The sequence below is a fragment of the Choloepus didactylus genome, chromosome 8 (genome assembly GCF_015220235.1).
Source record: "Choloepus didactylus isolate mChoDid1 chromosome 8, mChoDid1.pri, whole genome shotgun sequence".
NCBI lineage: Eukaryota > Metazoa > Chordata > Mammalia > Pilosa > Megalonychidae > Choloepus > Choloepus didactylus.
Genome location: NC_051314.1, coordinates 132,376,553 through 132,395,812, shown reverse-complemented (window position 1 = coordinate 132,395,812; position 19,260 = coordinate 132,376,553). Strand labels below are relative to the sequence as shown.

At 48.0% G+C, this 19,260-nt stretch overlaps 1 protein-coding gene across 3 annotated transcripts in view; it reads right to left on the bottom strand.

The window, feature by feature from the left end:
* The window catches only part of CACNA1C (calcium voltage-gated channel subunit alpha1 C), a 647,070-nt gene that overhangs the window by 156,193 nt on the left and 471,617 nt on the right, over positions 1-19,260 (bottom strand). For all 3 annotated transcript variants that reach the window (XM_037846263.1, XM_037846264.1, XM_037846262.1), the window contains exon 9: positions 18,697-18,869. In XM_037846263.1, the coding sequence (XP_037702191.1) occupies positions 18,697-18,869 (173 nt within the window). The remainder of the gene's footprint in view (positions 1-18,696; positions 18,870-19,260) is intronic.

The window sequence follows — 19,260 nt, the reverse complement described above, 5'->3', positions numbered from 1 at the left end:
AGTGGAATCATGGTGGGTGGGACATGGAAAAGGCTTTCCACACAAGGCAGGGGAGTATTGGCAGTGGGCGCAGTGTGGGAGCAGTTGTGGGTGTGTTTGAGTAGCCGGAGAAGGGGGTTGTACCGAGGGCAGATTCAAGCTATACTCTGGTTCTTGCCGCTTGCATTGCAGAAGTAATAACCGTCTGGATGGCTGGCTAAAAAGGTGTGAAGACAGAGATTTTCCCCATGTGGAGAAAGCAGAAAGGAGGCAGTGGTCTATTTTTAATGCCAATAGTCCTGGAGGGAGTGGGCCTCCCAAGGGGCAGGAGGGAAGCGGGAGACAGGCAGACAGGGCTCATGGAAACTGTGCATGTTACGGTCAGGGGTCCTGAGTTCTAGACCCTCACCACTGATTCATTGAGAAGCGCATACCATTTTAACTACTTAGGACTAACTTTATAGGGTTACTGGGAGGTGGGAAGACGTGGGAAATGATTTTAAAAGCACAGCTCCGGGAGAACATGTCCTAGAGGACATTATTGGGACATAAGAAAATACAGAATGCATATTTTGAATGTAGACTGTAAATTTCTTGAACTTGATAGCTGCACTTAATGTGGTTTCATAAGTTAATATCGTGTGCTTGGGAAATGGCAGTATTAAGTGTTCAAGGAGCTTGAATGTATACAACCAGCTCTCAAATATTTAGAAAACAGATTAATACATATATAGACAGATAGATGGATAGATAAACAGAAGGGTACATGGAATGATATGGAAAATGTGGCAAAATGTTAAAAGTTGGTGGATCAGGGTCTTGGGGGATACGTTGGATTTCTCTGTATGGGATTTGTATTATTTGTGCAACTGTCTTGTAAATTTTCAATGATTTCAAAATAAAAATTAAAAAAAAGCCAACAAACCCAACCACACACAATCCTAATGGAAACGTAAGGCAGGAGGGAGAGCAAAGACAGACAAGCAATTAGCAGGAGTAATTAACTAAGCACAGATAATTAGCAGTGCTCCTGGGGGACAGTGTTGCACCCGTGACACCTCAGACCAGCGTGTGGAAGTTTAAAAGCCGCAAGTGTCAGCTCAAGAGAAGGGGGAATTTTCTAACTACCGTTGTTGGGCAAAAAATGGAAGAGATTTCTTGGGACGGTGACTTCCTGGCACAGGGTGTGACCGAGAAGAGGTGGACCGACTCTGGATTGGGGGTACTGGAGAGGGGTTCGTGCAGAGGTGGGGTGCCAGGGAGAGAGGGAGAGAGCCTTTGGGACACCTTTCAGCCCCGAGAGTCTATGTTCAGGGCTTTCAAGGCAGACGAGAGAGGTGGGTCCATGGGGGAAGGCAGGTCCACAGCGGAGGCTGGAGAGAGCCATCGGAAGCTCCCAGGGGCAGACTCTTCCTCCTGGCCTCCCATCAGATCTGAAGGGTAAGCCAGAGTCAGAGATGGGTTGGAGGGGATCAGGGGCTCAAGATTTATAGAAACTTAAAAGGTGTAGAGGACTTGAGACCAATTAAGTAGTAATTTTACATATTAGGAAACTGAGGCTCAGAGAGGGAAGGACTTGTCTGGGGTCACAGCACTGAGCAGCATCAGAACTGGGACTCAGAGCCAGGCCCCCTGACTTCTTTTCTGGGGTCTCTTTCCACTCAATTTGCCCTTCCTATCACATGGCCCACTATTTGGGAGGGCTGGGGTGGGACTTCCTTTTTCCTTGAGCTCACCTTTTTTCCTGGCTTGACAACATTTCCAGGGTGGCAAAAGAGAAAGAGGAAGGTTTTAGAGTCAGACAGATCTGGGTATAAATCCTGGTTAAGCCCATCTGGTTAAACTCTCTGGCCTTAGGCAAACTGTCTGAACCCCAGCTTTCTCGTCTGAAAAATGGAGATGACAGTGCTAGTTTTGGAGGGTTCATTAAAGATGGTATGATTTAGAGGAGGTGCTTAATAAATGGTAACTGTCATTCATAAGCATCAAGAATAAGACTCCATGTGTAGAGGGACTGGCCACTGTGTATAATTATTACGGAATGCCAAAGCAAAGTGAGAGCTGAAGAGAAGAACCTCAGGATCACTGGTTTGCATCTAAAAGGTCATCTGGAGTCTGAATACTTATTGGTTGTGATATGTGTTCTCAGGGGCAACCCCAAAGGAGGACCACAGCTAACCAAGTTCCCTTTGGGGTCATCAACTTCCTGGTTGTCTTCACCACTGTTGTAATCCTCGACATGAAATAGTCATGAAGTTCCTACTGTGTGCTAAACAGCAAATGACACATGACATGGTCCCTGTCCCGGAAATGCTTAAAGCTTGTGAGAAGACGGGTTGCAGAAGTCCTTAACTGTGATTGATCATGGAAAATTATCTAAGCACGGTTGGAAAAACGAGAGCTGCATTAACCTCCCTTGTGCATCATTTTAGTTTGTTTCTTTGTTTTTAACCCTAAACTAAACCGAGGCCCTGCAAGAGACTGTGTTCATTCCCTTGACCCGTTCTTTGCGACGGCAGAATTATTTGTCACCACAGTCTGGACACCACAGTGGTTCACGTGGCTGTACTCTGACTGCCTCAGTGGGGTCAAGACAAAATCACGGGGCCATGGGACCCTTTTAGGAAGGCTGCTGTTATGGATTTCTGTAGCTTACTTAGAAAAAGTTTTTGTTTCCATGAACCAACGACACCGGTAACACAGTGATATGGCACCTTGGCTCCAGTTTGGTTGTAAATAAATTTTGGTCTAAACGTATTTTTTAATATGTGACAATTGGGTTAGTCTAATGACAAATTGTCATTCCCTCCCATTGCCAGAGCAACATGCCATTTCCATTAGGAGTAATGTTTCCTGGCCACAGTAAGGCATGGGAAATAATTTTTGGTCATCAACAATTCCCTTCAGTTTCACTGATCCGATTAAACTTCACATCGGAAAGAGGAATTTACAAATTAGATACTCTTCCCTATTTATTACCAAAATGGCTGCTTTCCACTACATCCAGGAGATACAGTTGTGATCTCATTAAGTCTCAGCTTGTGATAACATTTAATCCATAAATCTCCATTGCAGCTGCTGAATGAAATGAGCATTCTGCCGAAGGCCACATAATAGATGAAATCGAACCTCTGCCCTGTTTGAAGGGAGTTGACCTTTCCAAGCCTTAAACATATTCTGCTTTCTGGTCCTAAAGAAGTAGGAATTCATTCTTGGCACTCTCTTAACCATTTCCTGACTGCCATGCTCAGCTGGCTAGCTGGCTTTGGTGAGATAGAAATAAAATGAGGCTATTTTGGACACATCCCTGCAAGCATTTGAAGAAGAAAGAGAAGGGGAGGTGAATACAGGCCGAATGAGAAGACAACATGGTGGGATAGTCCTGTGCTCCCCTGAAGTTAAAAAGAAAAGTGACTAGGCAAGGAACGGAAGATGAAAAATTAATTTGTGTGTCTGAGTCATTAAATATCCTGTACTGGACTGGATCTGCACAGCATGGTTTTAGATCTGGTGCAATGACGAGGCTGGCCCAACTCATCTGTTCCCAATGGCAGAATTCCAAGGACTCCTAGGCCAAGACCCCACTTGTATCCCCCAACTCCCCACCCCCTTTCCTCTCACTATTCACTGACTGTCTATAGGCCAGACTGTCTGCTGGTGCTGGGAATGCAAAAATCCCCACCCCCAAAAAGCATGCAATCTACCTGATGGTGTAATACAGGTAAGTAAACAGATATAGTAGATCGTGTCTAATCAGGGCTTTTGTGGGGGCTTGGACTGGGTGTTCTAGGAGCACAAAGGAGGGGCTGACCACTCTTTCGGGCTGGGGGACAGTGAGGGTAGGGAAGATAGAAAAGGAGAGATGTCTGAGGCTGGTCTTGAAGGGAGTTGGCAGCTTCATGAGTCAGGTGGGGCTGAGCTTCTCAGGTCTGTGTGTACAGGGGTGACTTGAGGATTTGCGGAAGTGCAGCCTGGTTTTCAGGGTTCAGAGAATCCTGCGGGAGACTCAGTGCAACTCCAGGGGTCTGGAGACTGTGGGATTCCAGCATCAACTGAATTCTTCTGAGGTCCGATGGATGTGATGATCCAAGTTTGGCCTAAACTTCTTAGGGCTAAAGCTAACCTGCACCAGCTTAGAACTAAAGGAACAATCCCGGAGCTGGAAGGGGTTTGCAGCTGTATGATCTGACCCCTCATTTTAAAAACAAGGAAATGGAGGAGAGGCCAATTGGCCATTGGTTACTAAGCGGGGCCTGGAGATCAGGCTGCTATTTTCCTTGGACTCCTATGAGTTTCACCAGAAAACAGTATGATTTTTCAGACCCAAAGCTCTGGCATTCTGTGAGGAGTGAAAGTGGAAGGCCATCTGGCTCATCTCATGGTACTCTCAACTCATCTGATCCAGGAGTATGGCTTAATGGATTATGGAAATTCTAATTAATGGAAAAGAATTATTGGCAATGGTTTTAAACCATCCAAGAGGCTCAAGAAGAACCTCTCCCATTTCCCCAAGAGCTTGGGATCTTTCTGATGATAACCTAAGGCTCTCTGCCTGACTGTCAGCCACTGACCACCTCAACTCCCCAGGCAATGCAGAATGGCAGCGTGAGTTGTGGGTCAACACCGACCTGGGGGTTGGGATGTCCCACCAAGCAGATGTCTGTCTCATCTGCTGGGCACCATAAACATCACACCAAGCTTCTAGTCACGCCGGACCCAGCTGACCTCAGCAAATGTTAGTAAATTCAATGAGACTCTAACACTGAACATCCCTTGATTCCTTTTTGCCCATGTGAATGGTGCTTGTTGAGTATGTGTGAGTGGGTTGTTACCCTCAAAGAGTTTTGTTAACATAATAACCGGCCTGATATTGGATATCATTATCATATCTCACGAGTCATTGAAATGAGATATAATGGTTGGGCAGGCTGATTTGAAGCTTGGAATTGGGAAGGTAAACAAAGGCTTTTTGCCTTAAAGCCAACCTGTCAAGCATATAATTAATGCTTTTCACCTCTTCAGTGAGTCGCCGAGAACAGATCTATTATATCACTCCCAAGCAAAAGGCACAGGCCTGTTCTAGTGGAGTTGTAGTAGCTCTTTAACAGCTTCTGGCCTGTGGTTTTTATTCTCTCTTGACTTATGATTTTGGTAGGCTTGGGTTCCTGCAGATAAGTCACTCACGGAGTCCCCAGAATAAGACCTAGGGGATGTTAGTCAAAACCAGACTCATGTCTGGCAAATAACTTTTATAACATGATTTAGGGAGCATCAACAACTACCCTGTCCAAAACATTTTAAAAAGAATTCTTAATATCTTGACTTAAAAAAAAACACTGAAGAACTTTATCAAAATGCAAATATACATTTTTGGAAAGGATAAATCTTTGAACTTCTCTCATGAAAGCTCATGGGTATGTAAGTCACCCCTGCAGAACTTTGGTAAGGGATTTTTGGTCAGTCTGATGAACTAATGTGAATTAAGTCTAAGTTGCAATGAATATATTTTTATGAACCTGAGTAATCAGCGAAATTTACACATTTCTTTTTGTTTCCTTTTTTCTCTGTAGGCTAGCTGGAAATATCATCTAGCCTAGGTCACCCTGCTTTTTCACTCTGGTCTCCTGGATGACTTTTGCAGCCCAGTTGTTCATGGACCATACGGTGAGAATCAGGGTCTTTTGTGCAAACCCATTTTTCTTGTGCATCCTGTTCTTTGAGGAGTGGTGATTCTGACCTCGCTGTGCATGCGTGGGTCCTGCTGGTGGATCCAAATTGGGACCAAGGAGGAAAGTTTATGGCCTTTTCAGTGACGTCCAGGGTTAGGCTTGAAGTCGGGTGTTTGGAAATGAACACAACCACCTGCTTTGTTCTGGGAGGCCCTTGCCCAGTTCCCGTGATGCTACTTTTGAGTGCTGCCTGTGATTTTGGCTGAGACAGTGTTGAAACGACGCTGGGAGCACCGTGAACTGGAGGAAATCTGCCCATTTCTGTCTTCAGGATACAAACCATTCTATCAGGGAAGGGGGCCCTTTGGGAACAGCCTGGGCACCTGTCTCGGCTCCCAACAGCATTTCCACCTGGGTAAGGTGTGTCTGGACATCTGGTTCTGCCTTGAGGCCTGGGGAGAGACTCGGCAACCTGGGGGCCCCTTTCTTCCCGGGATTTTAAGGTTTTCTGATTGAATGGAGCCACGCACTTGGCGGAAGAAGGAACATAGGGCCTTGTGCAGTGACCCAGAAAGCTAAAACTTCAACATACCAGCCGTCCCCTCTCCAGCTTTCCTCTCTTCTCCCAGCCCACTGCTATCCTTGTGCCTTCTGTTTTGAAGAATTCCATCCCTGTCCCCATGGCACTGCCCTTTTCATTAAGGAGCTCCCTTAAGTAAATTCTCCATCGTTTCCGACCTGGCTTTGGTCCTGTCCCTGTAACTGCGCGGCTTAAATACGAAGTGATCACAATGATTAATAGTTGAGTACTTAGAGCAGGTATTATAGTTATTTAAGAGGATGGAATCTTTCCTGCTATATGGGAACATAAATCTCTCCCAGACACACTGCAGCCATCACCAGAAGTGTGTGCATTTCTATTTGATAAAGTAATTCGGAAGTAAGGAGCCATCAGTGCCTTACGTTTGGGGTTGTAACTCAACATTGTCATTGTTTTTTTCTTTCATAAGACATTTAATCATAAGGGCAGGGATTAAGCAAGGTAGAGTCACCCAGAATTCCACATATGGCACTTTTAGGGGGACCACTGGTTGGGGTGTTTATGGCCTTCAGAGAGTAAAGGGCAAAGGGCAATGACAGGGCACCCCTATTAAGCAGACAGGATCCCCAGAGGGGCAGGTCACGGCTGAACCTCCTCTCGACCCCCATCCTGGGTCTGGAAAAGCTCGAGGAAGGCTATTTACACCAGAGCCAATGTTCAGGTGTCCACTGGCCCTGAGATGCAGCTGACAAAGTGGAAGGCTGTCCTCCAGTTCATTCCCCTGCTGTCTAGTCCCCTTGCAGCCCGCTCAGCCCCGTGACTCGTCTCCCTGCCTCCAGCTCCTCCCTCTCTCGGATGCTCTGTGGTCTTCCTCCAGTGAGCTTGGACCTCGCTCTTTCTCTGCTTAAACCTCTTCAGTGACTCCTCCTTATCCATAAGAGAAAGTCCAGCTCCAGGGTCCTTTGTGACCAGGTCTCGATCTTCCTTTCTGACCTCATCTTTGTTTTCTCCCCTGTGCACCTGAACTAAAGTCACCCCAAAACATGTGCAGTTCCTTTTTTAAAAAAGTTATTTTGCTCCCACAGCTCTGCATCTGCTGTTCCCTCAGCCTCAACTGTCCTTTTGCATCCTTTTTGCCTTGTGAATTGCTCCCCATTGATGGCAGAGAACCTGCTAGGTATTCACCAAACCCCAGTTCTTTTGCCTTCCTGGAAGTTTGGCAGAACCAATAACTACGTTTCTGGCTAATGGAATGGGGGTGAGCGAGGCCCACACTTCCACACTTCCAGGCCTGGCCTCGAGGTTCCAGCCTGCCCCCCCATGTCCCCTCTCCTTTCTCTTTTCTGCTGGATGGTGCAGAGATTCAGGGGAGCCCTCTGAGGCCTGAGAGGTGGTTGAGTCACTAGAGGGAAGGGGCCCTGGCCCTGAGAGGCTGTGTGGAGCTAACTTCCCCTCAATCCACACCAAACTGTGGGCTGCTAAGTAACCTCTACTGTATTAAGCCTCTGAGATTTGGGGTTGCTTATTACAGCAATTAGCCTACTTTGACTGATGTGGCACCCTTCCTGCTCTGTGTGGCCGCCCCTCCTCACCCCCATCTGCACCCTGTTCTCTCTCCTCTGTATTTCTCCAGTAGCTTGTTCATATGTTTAATTCATCGCTGTGCCTACTTATTCGTGTATCTGACTCGTTAACTGGGCTATAAAATCCCCTCAGAACACAGATTGTGTTTATTTATCCTGGTATTACAAGGGCTGCGTTGAATAAATGCACAAATGACTCAAACGGACAGCACAGTCTGGCGAGCGTGCCTCCAGGAGGTCCCCAAATGCAGCCTGCCACTCTAAGTCCAAGGAATCCAGTCTCCGTGCTCTTCCCACCGGCTTCGGCATTCCGTGGACCGTGGATCAGCTCCCATGCCACGCATCCGGTGATGGAAATATGGCACGTGGCTAATCTCCCTCCATTACCAGATGATAATTTTCCACTTTGGCAAGCGGTGATAGAGGCAGGAGCTGTCACTTTTTCTCCTCCACAAACGGCCTCCTGACAGATAGTACATCTCGATGTGACATGGGCTTTTTATCTCCCAGCGTTTACGTGGAAGGGAGAGTGGGGTGGCGGGTGGGAGCCAAGGAAACTGCACGGTGGGTGGCTCTGTTTGGGGGCTGAGCGCTGGTTATCAGAGGAAGTGGATTGAAGGGGAATTTAAGATGATTCATCTCCCTTTTATCCCTCTGCCGAGCTGCTTTTGGCTCCCAGGTGTGTTTGTTGGCCAAGCACCAAATTAAAATCAAGTCAGCACTTTATTGGGGGCCTGCCCTGGGCAAGGCACTGAGTGGGCATAGGCAGGACTACACGACAAAGGATTCGGTGGCTTCAGGTAGAGGTTGGCACGTCTCCAAAGAAGCTCTGAAAGCAGCTCCTTGCTGTGAGGCTGTCCCTGGTCAGGGCACCCCCTCCCAGGACCTCATAATGCCGAGGTTCCTGGGGTCACAGAGGCTCAGAAGTGCTGAGCCTGCAGCTCTGCACAATCCTGAATCATTAAAGATAGATTACATCACGGCCCCCATGGTGTATTCGCCAAGCCAGGAGGGTGGACTTGTCTGTGAACGAGAGCACCCCATTTCTAGAGCTTTCTGTCTCACCAATGCCTTCCTCTAACCAAGTCCAAAAGGAACCCTGCACTGAAAGACACATTGATGGGTTGTGTAATTGATATGCCTCTTTCCGAGCAAGGCCATCTCTTAAAGAATTCCAGACGGATGCCTCTTTATCTCAGTTAACTTTATTTTTGCTTGAGCAGAATAAGGCCATCACTTCTTTTCATGCTTCAAATGTAGTTCTTATAATCGTATTTTTTAAAATCAAATGTATGCTGTAACTTAAGATCAACTTTAGATCAACTTTTTCCTGCTACGTCTTTCCTTCTTCTCCCCTCTTTTCCCTGCTATCCCTGTATTAAGCACTTGCTTTGCAGATTAGATTGAGGGTGACACATGCCAATACAAAAGAGAATGAAGAAGTTGCTGTGGCAGGGGTAGCAGAAAGGATCTGTTCTAGCTCTCCTCTGGCTGGAGGATGAGGAAAGCTCCAATCACTGAGCAGGAGGGACCGTGGAGGGGAGAAGGATGGCACAGGGTCAGGTGAACAGGACCCGAGGCCTGATTTACCACGTAAAAGCTGGGTGAGCAAACTGACTTCTCTGAGCCTCAGTTTTCCCATCTGAGAAATGGGGATAAGAGACCCATCTGAAATGATTCAGGGGAAGACTGTTCAGTCTATACCTCGCCCCCTCTCGTGCCCCTGCCCCACCTTTGCCCTTTACCCTAGGAGAGCCCGAGAGGGCAAGATGTGTCCACTCTCCAGCCCCAGAGTCAACCGCCTGGGTCCACACAAGATGCAGGATGATGGCTGTTTGAGGAGAGAACATGGGTGAGAGAGCGCTCCCCCTTGCTCCATGAACCAGCTGTCTTCTCTATAATTCCAACTCCTCCTAACTCTCCTGCTAGGCCTGATTTCTCAATCCCTAAACCTTTCTGCCCACGCTATTGAGCTCAGTACACTCCCCGAGGGCTGACCAAGGGTACAGCCAAGACTAGACAAAAGAGTAATTGGCCAACTAGGTAGGGCTATAGGGCCAGAAAACCTTAATTCTCTTGACCCAAAGAGGACTTGATTCAATTTGATATTTTTTGGGGGGGGACAGAAGTCTTAAATATAAGTCCCTGTCCTGTACACGGAGGGGAAGCATGGATAAAAAGTTGGTAATGCATGTTCTTTGCCCACTAGGGAGGCAGGCAGAAGGTCGTGAGATCTTGGAGGGTTACTTGGAGAGGGAGGCTCTGAGAGTGTCAGAGAAGATGCTCTCTGCTCTCTGTGCTGGGGTGCAAGGCTGGGTAGGGACAGGGGAGGTGAGGAGGGTGGGGAGGATGTCTTAGGCAGAGAGAAGAGTGGTGAGCAAAGGACTGGAAGCCAAGAAAGAAGAGGTATGTCGGGAAAAGGGGAAGCGGCCTGGTTTCGCTGGAGGGGAGTAGCGAGGGATATGGTTCAAGCTGTTGGCTGAGACAGATCAGAGAGCCAAGGCACACCCAGGGCCCAGGCTTTATTCTGTAGCTGTAGAGAGACACCCCAAATTTCAGAGCAAGGGAGGGACATGGTCAGCTCCAGAAATATTCATGTGGCTATGCTGTATGGGGTCGGTGGGAGTGGGGCAGGGAGGCAGGGCAGTCAGCCGACTGCTCTAGGGGAAGGGGATGGAGAGGAGGGAGGGAAAGGGTGAGAGGAATATTCCAGAAGGACCAATGATAAGATGTGGCAACTGACTGTAGGAGGTGATAACTATAGAGGAAACACAGAAGAGGGAGGAGGGAAGAGAAAGAGAAGGGAAAAAGAGGGGGTTTTTAGGAAGAGGGGTAAATGGGAAGATGACGATGCTGTTGCAGAGAAGCTGGTTTGGGAGAGACCCTGGCTGGAAGGCACCGGAGGCTCTTCCTCAGGCAGTGCAAAGAAGTAGGCCTTCCAAGCTCTGCTCTCTGCCAAGGGCTCAGAGGGTCGGTTCTTCAGGACCTAACAAGTCTCTTTGCCTCCTGCTGGGCCATAGGTGGGCCAATGATCCCAGCTGCCCACCCATCCCCTTTAAACTGCGGGAGGGGTCCAGGCCCTAGTGTGCCTCTCAGAACCCCCAGCCTTGCCCACCCTGGCACCTGGCTCAGGTCCTTGCTGCCTCCCGGGCTCCCTCCTCACCAGGGATGTGAGGTGGTGAAAGTTAAAGCAAGACAAAGGGAGAGAGAGTCTGGTATCTTTCTCAGCTGATGCTGACCACACTCCCCCACCATTGCATTCTGGAGTTTCTTGGGCTGATGATTATCTTTTGGCCTGGGACACAGCCCTAAAGACACAGCCCTGTTGAGTGCTGATGTCTGTGCCCCAGCCTGACTCTTTCCGGGTCATCTGTCATCACCGCATAGCCCGGGGGCTCTACGGGGGTGCAGGGGAGCCTCTCCCCGTCTTGAGAGGGTGCTGTGAGCTGGGAGCCTCACTGGGTGGGGAGACGTTGGGGGCAGCAGGTGCCTCCCAAAGGGGAGCAGAGCCTTTGTTAACCTCGGTGACCAGCCAGGTGACTTCCTGGTGACCGAATGCTGGTTGTGAGCCAGACATGAAAGCTTCCTGTCAAAAATGCCACGTGGCTTTCGCCTCTCCACTCCTCCAGAAAGATAGAGCCATCACTCAGTGAGAAGCTTTTCACGGCTTCCTAACTGTGGTACGTTAACAACTTTGCCAGGGGCCTAGTGTCTTTCTGCCTTAAGAAATGCATGGCGGCTCATGGAGTCTGGGTTGGTTTACGTGTCTGTCTCTCTGTCCACTCAACACAGCCCCTCGGGCAGCCATGCCGCTGCCCCCCGGCTGGGGAATGGTATCTCCAAACTTACAAGGCCAGCCAGCAAAGCAGCCATAGCGTCTCCCTGTGAAGAGTTGCCCTCCAGGGGCCCCGCTGTGATCTGGTCTTCCCCCAGGGAGGAGCTGCACACAATATCGGGTCCCTGGGCCTTAATTACTACCAGAAACAGAAGAATCCATTAAATAGAGCCCCCATGCGGGGCAACTCCCTCCTAATCACAGTTCTCAAGTGCTCCTAACACGGCCCCCTGCCACTTCAACTTCTCTGCCACCATCCCTGCCCTTCCCAAGAGCTGCGGATGCTTTAGAGCTATTGGAAAGCAGATGTGTATGTGAAAGCACTTTTGAAAGGAAGTCACGAGCAATGCTACACAGAGGTCACTTCTGAACAGACAGAACAATGCACCTACTAAGTCCAGCCAGGGGCCTGGCTTGCCTGATCCATCAGCCCAGGGCGCGGCAGAGCTTGCTTACAGGCAGGTACTCACCAACTCCTATATGCAAGTGGTTTGTGTTTTGTGATGACATCCCCAAGCCCCAGGCTATGCCAGGTAGGGGGACACAGAGTGAATTCAAGGGGGGTCAGCCGAGGCCCTCAGAGTCTAGTCCAGCCACAAAAAGGTACAGAGGTCATTATAACTGCCTGTGTTATGCGGGGAAATGCCCCAAGGGCTAGGGGGGCAGAGGGAGACTTAGAGCATACTTTTGCCCCGGGGCATCCCAGGAGGCTGCTGTGAGGAGTGCCCTGGTGGAGAGGGGCCTGGATGGGGCTTGGGAAACCCGAGTCTGGGTACTGACTTCTCTCTCTCATCATCTGCTCCATGAGCCGTTCCCCACCTCAGGCTCCAGCCTCCTCACCTGATCTCTAAGGCAACTTTCCAGCTTTCAAGTTTTAGTGCTCTGGTTAGGGCTGACTGAAAGAGCTCGGGGGTCTGTCCCATCGTGTTTGCTCTTACCGCGTGGCCTGGAGTCAGGCCAGCCCTCTGAAGTATCACAACTCAAGGGTGAAAAGTTGGAAGAGAGTCAAGGAGAAGTGGATCTAGTGTCTGTCCTTATGCAATCCGAGCCGGACGCATCACGGGCTTCTGCCACAGAAACCCAGATGGGTGCTGTGCTGGTTTGGATGAATTATGTTCCCCAAAACACCATGTTCTTTGATGCACTTTTGTAAGAGCAGACGTATTAGGGTTGACTATGTTGGAAACCTTTGATTGTTTCCATGGAGATATGACTCAATCAACTGTGGGTGAGACCTTTGATTGGATAATTTCCATGGAGGTGTTACCCCACCCATTCAGGGTGGGTCTTTATTGAATCACTAGAGTCCTATAAAAGTGTTCACAGACTGGAGGTGCTGCAGCCAAGAGAGACACTTGGAAGAATGCACAGGAGCTGAGAGTAGAGCTGGAACACAACCTGGGATCAGCAGATGCCAGCCACATGCCTTCCCAGCTAACAGAGGGTTTCTGGACGCCATTGGACTTCCTTCGGTGAAGGGATACTTGTGTTGATGCCTTCATTTGGACATTTTCATAGCCTTCAGACTGTAACTTTTTAAACAAATAAACCCCCTTTATAAAAGCCAATCCATTTCTGGTGTTTTGCGTAACAGCAGCATTAGCAAACTGGAACAGGTGGCAAGTTCTGAACACAGACTGACACCAGAGGAAATACTGTCTGGACTGATTCAAATAAAATAAAAGAAGCTCAAATAATTATGCACATTCCCTTGGCGTGTATATAATGTAAATCAGGGATATTCAGACTCCTACTCTCAAGCTGCATGGGGCCCTTTCGCGGGCAACCTGCAGCTCTCGTCAGCCCCTCTGATTTCTGTATTTCAATAATGCATTAGCCACGACTCAGCAGGGCCTGCAGCCGGCGTGTGACTCTGCTGGATAATGATGATTGCAGAAGTGGCTCCCGAGTCACCTAACTGAATACCTTTGGTGTAAATATTTAATCCTGCTTATCTAGGTGGAAATTCAATGTTTGGGTTCCACCGTCCGTCTGTCTTTTATATGCCCATCCACATAAATTTCTGTCTTAGACTTCAAGCGTTAGAGGCCTAGGACTGTGTTGAAATTGGCTTAATGACACGAGAGAGAGATTCCCATATAAATGGCTACTCTGTAGATCCTTTTCTTTTTTTTTTTTGTTCTTGAGTAGGAAGAACAAGACGGGAAGAAATTCTTGCCTTTACGTCTTTCTTTAAGGCTTCTCCCTCTAATGCCTGGGTCTTCTATCAGAATGGATCCTATCCCTCTGGAGCAGGCCATCTTTCCAGATTACAACAAACCCTGTGCCTTCTAAAGGGATGCTCTCTGCTCCTGAAGGGGTGGGGAGGGGACAGTCACTAGAGTGGTGACATATTATCCCAGCTTTGACCCCGAGAGCACAGAGGCTTGGGGCTGCCTCCCTTTGGAAACTGAGCACAGGGCAACTGTGCAAAAGCATAGCCACATCCTGCCTGTCTTCTGCATTTTGGCCCTGATGTGACTCTTGAGCATCTTGTCTTCCCTTTGAGGCTGTCTGTACAACTGCAGAGGCAACACCTGGGACTGACATGGCTGTGGATGGGGACAAACGAAGGGCAAGACCCGGCCTGCTGGGTTAGGGCATCTCCTCTTCCCCCTTTCCTGGTTCTATCAGGGCCCAACTCCTCAGCTGGGCAGCAGTGAGGCCACAGAGGCCTGCTAAGCAATGCTTAACGCCCTTCCGTCCAGTATCTGAGGTCTTGATGAAACAGGTCTCTGATTTGCCATTTCCCTCCACCCCATTCCACCAAAACTGCTCTTGTCAAGGCACCAGTGACCCCCAGGTTGCTCAGTCTAATGATCGGTCTTTGGGCCTTATCTTTCTTGACCTCACAGCAACATGTGACACCCTGATCATTCTTCCTAAATGTCGTTGACTCCCCAGCTTATAACTGTCCCAGGCCTCTCCTGAACTCACATGTATTCCCAATTGCCTACTCAACATAATTGCCACTTGGATGTCTAATAGGCCAACTTAAAAGTCTAGCCTTTACCTAGTCTTCATCTAACACATTCAATCCTGGTAGCTGTCCCCAGAGGCCCCAGAAGTCTTTCTTGCCGTGACGCCTATTCCTCCCATAGTCTTCCCTATGACAATACATGACAATTCTGCAGTGTTGTTTGGGACAATTGCCTCGGAAAACCCTGGCTCCTTTCCTTTACAGCTCACATTGGATATGTCCATGGATGCTGCCCTTCTGGAGTCTGACTTTTCCACTTCCACTCTTACCAAGGCAAGGCACCCTGATCGTTGGACTGGATGGTTGCGGTGGCCTCCTAATTGTCCCCCTGCTTTGCCCTCATCCACTTTCATTCCATTCTGTACATGGCAGCCGGAGGGATCATGTCATTTCTCTGCTCTAAACCTCCCCTGGCTTCTTGGCTCACTCCCAGTAAAAGTCCAAGTTCTTACAATGGTTTACCTGATCTGCTCCCTGGTTACCCTGGACATTATCTCCCACCACTGTCCCCCCTTATACTCCTCTCCACTCACATCAGCCTCCGCCCTGTTCTTCAAACACACCCATCATGCTCCTGCCTCAGGGCCTTTCTATAGGCTGTGCCATCTGTCTGGAATGTCCCATTCCCAAAACATCTATATGGTTCATTACCACCTTCAAGTCTTTATTTAAACACCAGCGTCTCAGTGAGATATTTCCTGGTTACCCCATCTAAAATTACAACCTCTCAACACTTCCTCCCCTCTGTCAATCTCTGACATGCTATTTAATTTATTGTCTGTCTCCCCACCATAATAGAAGTCCCATGAGGGGAGGAGACTTTGACTCCTTTATTCACTTCTGTATTCCCCTGGGTAGAACAGTGCCTGGCACAGAGTAGGCCTTTAGTTTGTTAAATGAGTGAATGAATGAATGAATGAACTCAAATATATTTTCTGTATATAATTTACTGGCCACATTTTTACTCTAATTATTTGGAGAAATGCCTCCCAACTATGCCCTTTCTCTCTGTTCCTTCTACTTCCTCAGTGGCTTTTACAGCATTTCCTAGGAAACATGGAAAACTAGCCACCCTCTGGCATGCTCAGCACCATGTGATGATGTGCCATGGAGTCCCTGCAGTCTGCTGCTTCTCCCACCGGTGGCATCTGTTAAGTGCTGACCGTGACTCTGCAGAAGTTGCTGGAGCCATTGATGAAGAGTGACAATACATTTTTCTTTAAATATCTAATTAGCTTTGGGGCTCAAAACAACTGGCAAATATAGCACATTATAATCATTTAGAGATTTCAGAAGATAAGATACTACTCTAGTGGAAGCATATATGATTTGCAGCAAGCTATGAAGTTCTGAAGACAAGAATGTAGTTTCAGGGCCGCAGACCTGCCTTTTCTATATTAAGCTGCCAACTCCTTAATAAATTAATCGCATCAACTTTACTTGGACTCCCCCAGTAGACACAGTCCTTTGGATTCTTTTCCTGGCTCCACCCCTAAGTCTTCACTTAGTTGCATGTGTCTATGTCACTCTCCACACCCAGTTGTTTTGGATGCTTGCTCCCTCGCCCATCCTCTGGAACTCTTCTACCATTTCCAAGCTCCCATTCCAGGCCTCCCAGAACCAGGCTGGCTGAGCACCAGAGGACCAGAGGACCAAAAGGCTCCTCCGAGTCACGAGGAAGCAGTACAAGGGGGGAGGAACAGCAGCCTCCAGAGCCGGATTTCATGCATATTTGGGCTTATGAAAATCTTGGCAGACTCTGTCCACTGAGGTAGGTAGTTCGTTATGCTCTTCCCAAACTTTGGCCTGGAATTTGGGGAGATGGGCCTTGTCTATCTGATCTGCTCCAGCAGCAAAGAACACTCCATGCTGGGAACTCTCCTTGGAAATTATTCTTTCAATGGGCAGGCCGGAGAAGCATCATATGCTCCCTTGGAAGCTCTTGTTTCAGGCAGAGAACAGAATAACTATGTCTCTGCAGATGGCCACTGGCTGTTTAGCAAGTAGTGGATACCGCACGTTTTTAATAACACATGCTAAAAAAAAAATGCTTGTCATTAATCATGAGATATGGGCTCCGCTCAAACTTGGGTAGAGAGAGGAGCCAAAGTGCCAGTTCCTGTGCTGTAGAGGTAAGCTTTTTTGTGGCTTGCAGACCAGCTTATTTATTTACCATCCCACTTGGTGCCACAAACTAATCAACTACTCCCCAGTTTCATCAACAGTATAACAGAAACTGCCAGGCATTTCTCCAGAAAGACCCTCAATGGCATCATGGCTCATTGCTATCATTCATCAAAGGTCCTGTCTTTTAACTTGCGAAACTACTTAGTTGAGCATGAAGGCCTGCTTGGGTTATTAATTACGTTGTTACCAGTCTCTTGTTCGTGTGTTTTAATTTTGCATTTGTACCTTGAATAGGGTTATTAGAAAGGGAATAATTGGGAAACGTATTAAATCAATCTTTGAAACGAGGGAGCGGAGATTCTGGGGAATGCTTCTGAGGACCTGTTCTGTTACCATTTCCATCTTCTTCCCTTCCTCCTCCTCCTCCTGTTCCTTCTCTCAGATTCCCAGTTAGAACAATGTCAGACTCAGATACTAATGAGTAGAAACACACAGAAATCAATCAAGAAGTTTGAACACGGACATAATTAATGCCTACTCACAAGACCAAGGAGTTAGATTCACTATATCTACATATACAATTGTTGGAATATATAGGTACATACACACCTACACACACAGGGATTTTAAAACTCTGATGGGAAGACCATCATTTTCCCTAGGTCCACTCTCCTGACAGCCCTGCAGCCTTCCAGGCCTCCTCAAGGAAAGAAGCCTCTGATCATGAACACTGCTTTCCCTGGGTCAGTCTTCCTGAGCTTTCAGGAGTCTTATTTCCTTCTCAGTTTAATGCAGGCTTCTAACTTCCTCCCCTTCCCTACATGACTCCATAGATCAAATGTCCTGGTTAGCTATTTAACCTGCTAGTTCCTTGACTCCTGTAGATGCTCAATGTCTACGAACAAATTTTTAACATAGGATGCCTGAGATTTCAGAAACCTGCCGATTCAAATAGGCAAAAAGAAAGAAAGAGATTGCACAGACAGAGAGGAGGGAAAAGTATGGTTAGAGGTCAAAATGAGGTCAAGGTCAAAGGAGACACACAGAGCAGTTAGAGCTAACCAAGCGGTCCTCAAATTCTGTGTTCATCACAATTACCTGGGGGGCGGGGTTGTTACAACATATTTCTGGGCCTCACTCCCAAAGTTTCTGAGTCAATAGGTCTGGAGTGGGACTCAAGAGTTCGTACTTCTAACCAGCTCCCTGGAGATGCTAATGCCACTGATCCCCTGACCATACTTTGAGAAACACTCAGTTAATCTGATAAGAGCCTGAATTTCCAGGGATCATCCTCTTCTATACACTTGAAAGTCAATGTCATCTATCACTCTAATTTCCATTCCATTAATAGCCTGTCCAATAATCTGCCATGCAAAGGCCCGGAGGAAAGGCTCTGACTCAATTTCTGTAATCTAATCATATCCTGACAAATTTCTCTGGGCTTCCCCTAACCCTCTAATTGAGCACTTCCCCAGATCTTTGGATCTAATCTTAATAGAAACCTCTGGGTCCTTTTCCAGTGAGGAAGCTCAACCGTGCCTGGGAATCTACTGCAAAGGAGGAGTGGAAACCATGCAGGTGTCAAGTTTTCCAGGTAGCTGCTTGGCTGGAAACTGTTCCTTTCGAACAAGCCTAGAGCAAAAAGCCTGTTCCTGAGCCCAAAGAGATGACAACTGGAGGGAAAGGGTGTCTCCTTTCAAAAATGCTCTCCTTAGTGAATTTCAACAGCATGTGTAGTTCACACAATACTCCATCCTCAACACTGTCTTTTAAGGTCAAAGATTCTAAAAGGAATATGAGGTTTTATGGATCAATAGCAAATTATTTGATATCTGTGACTAATTTCTGTAAGTAGAAAATGATTCCAACAAACGAGGCCGATATTGCTCCAGGTTGGTGGGGAAGAGACATTCGATGCTGTCCTTCCACTCTCTCTGAGGTCCCCCAGCACCCCCAGTCCAAAGACAAAACAGGCTGCTCACTGTTTCGGGGTTTCTCCTCGTCCAGGCCCTCATCCTCGTTCTCGGGGTCGATGTCTTCCGCCTGAGTGATCCAGTCCAGGTAGCCTTTGAGGTCCTCCTCCAGCTGCTGCTTCTCCCGCAGCTTCTGGAAATCGCCCCGCGCCTTGGCTTTCTCCCTCTCTTTGGAAAACTCTCTGGTGAGAGAGAGAGGAGCAGGCAGGAGAGGGGGTCACATGGGAGGAGGGAGTGGGCCGGGAGTGGAAGGAAAGGTGGAGAGAAGGGGAAACGAAAGGATTAATTGCTTTGTGCTAGGAGACCTGCCCACAAGACCCTATTTCCACAGACAGCTTTCTCTAGTCACTCCAGGTTTTGTCTTTACTCCCACATAAATGGAAAAGAGGCCCTGAAGCGGACTTTCTTGACACAGCCCAGGAGAGGATAAGGGGATGGATAAAGTCCATTTCCCTTTTGTCCTGGGTCATGATCACAGGCTTTGCCTTTTCATGATAACTTCTCTCCAAAGACCCGGAAACCCTTTTCAAGCAGTAACTATAAAAACCACAACAGTTGTGGGACATGCATTTT